This window comes from Atheta coriaria, unplaced genomic scaffold (assembly GCF_025399875.1).
Source record: "Atheta coriaria isolate IRGN ID8LTWV9N9 unplaced genomic scaffold, Caltech_Dcor_3.1 contig_89_pilon, whole genome shotgun sequence".
In the NCBI taxonomy this organism is placed as follows: Eukaryota; Metazoa; Arthropoda; class Insecta; order Coleoptera; family Staphylinidae; genus Dalotia; species Dalotia coriaria.
This window is the reverse complement of record NW_027045599.1, coordinates 1-1,849: the sequence shown is the minus strand read 5'-3', so window position 1 is coordinate 1,849 and position 1,849 is coordinate 1. Positions and strand designations below refer to the sequence as shown.

The window sequence follows — 1,849 nt, the reverse complement described above, 5'->3', positions numbered from 1 at the left end:
GTCAGAAGTTGCGGTGTAAATCATTCCGCTGGTATCTGGAGAATGTGTATCCGGAGAAATTCGTGCCGGATGAGAATGTGTTTGCGTACGGGCAGGTGCGGAATAAGCTGGAGCAGTGTCTGGATAATTTACAACTGCCTGATGATCAAGTTGGTCCGTTGGGGTTGTATCCCTGCCATCCGTATCTCGCCATGTCGCAGTATTTCTCGTTGAGTGCCAAAGGTGAATTGAGGCAGGAGGCGCTGTGCGCGGAGGCGTTCGCCAATGGGAATGTGCAGCTGACCGAGTGTCATAGCCATAAACGCGAACAGTTTTGGTTGTATGAGACGCAAGATGGCGGACGGATTTTTAACCCTAGTTTTGGTAAATGCCTCAGTTCGGAGGGCGTGAAAGATTCCGGTGGGTTGATTGTGGATGAGTGTAAAGCAATCCCGCAACAGAGTTGGATGTTTACGAATGTCAACGCCACTGCCATTGCTTCCTGAATCTATATATGTGTATGTGTGTGTGTGGGGAAATATGCTGAGACTGACTTAATTTAATGCGTCGAATAGGTAAATTGTATTTTTGTACGACGCCGAGACGCCGAGCTAAGCGTTTTAACAAGTGGGACGTTATATTTGTAACACCGTGCAGTTTTCAATTTCAATTATTTCCACATGTCATGCCATTTCCTTACGATCCATTGTTGCTGTGATAAACAACGCATGTTGTTTGTTGTTTGTATTTTGTTTACTTTTCAAGTTTGTTAATTAACGATGACGCACGATCATACGCGACTGTTTGCAGAGTTGTAGTTGCGGAAGTCGACGTTGTCACGGGCAGCAGCACCAGTTGCGCAGTTTACGAGCGCGCTTCAGTGCGGGTGGTCGACAAGACTTTTGCGTCCCTGGCGTGGCGTCAAGAACAACAACATATGTTTTTACTTTCATAGACGCTCTTGCAGTCTGTGCATTGTGTACACGCCAGGCGGAATCAATGGCAGTCAACGAATTACGAGGTAAGTCAGGAATGCTTGTCATTCAATTGTTTACATATCAGTCAATTGTTTTCGCGATTATTTTTGCAGTGAGCGCGCAAATCTAAATCGTGCTGATTATTTGCCGCACAGCGATAATTCGCCGCAAATACCTCAAGGCCGATACATATATTAAACATTATCACTCAATTACACAAGGTAAGTTAAAAATAACCAGCATTTTTACATGTTGTGTGCTAATTACTGTTTTGTTTCACATTTTGAACGCTAATCCACACACGCAGCGTAAACATGCAACGCTCAAGATGCTTAAATACCTCTGCTGGTCAACTAACCACACACGCATTGTTATTGTTAATGGTAATAACATTGTTTGACATCAGTGGAGTTCTTGGAGATGAGTCAACATTGAAATCCGTTGTTGTGGTGAGTATAATTTGTTCGTAATTGTTTTGCTGTTTATTCAATTCGGAGACAGACAAACTACAAACAAAAATATTGGTTTGCTAATGATGTGTAAATGTTTGCTTAGGCATTCGATGTCTTGAACTTTGCTTTTGTTTGCGTAGGTTTATCGGCATGGAGATCGCACGCCCGTCGACCCTTATCCGAATGATCCCTACTTGAACAAGAGTTACTGGCCTGTTGGTTTCGGTCAATTAACAAATGTAAGTTGAAAGCTATCAATAAAGACTTTAATCTCATAGCTTTTAATTCTAGGTGGGTAAAGAGCAGCATTATGAGTTTGGCGCGTGGCTCCGCACAAGATACAACGACTTTTTACCGAAAGACTACAGCGAAAGCGACATCTACATCCGTGCGACCGATGTAGATCGTACCCTAATGTCTGCGCAAGCGAATCTCGCCGGG

General features: G+C 43.6%; 1 protein-coding gene across 1 annotated transcript; it reads left to right on the top strand.

The window, feature by feature from the left end:
• Positions 1-792: 792 nt before the first annotated feature.
• Positions 793-1,843, top strand: LOC135802998 (prostatic acid phosphatase-like; the record flags this gene model as incomplete). Its single annotated transcript, XM_065316629.1, has 5 exons — positions 793-1,000; positions 1,070-1,177; positions 1,264-1,405; positions 1,549-1,647; positions 1,700-1,843. Coding segments are annotated over exons 3-5 (378 nt in total), but the record flags the coding sequence as incomplete, so codon positions are not given.
• Positions 1,844-1,849: the final 6 nt, after the last annotated feature.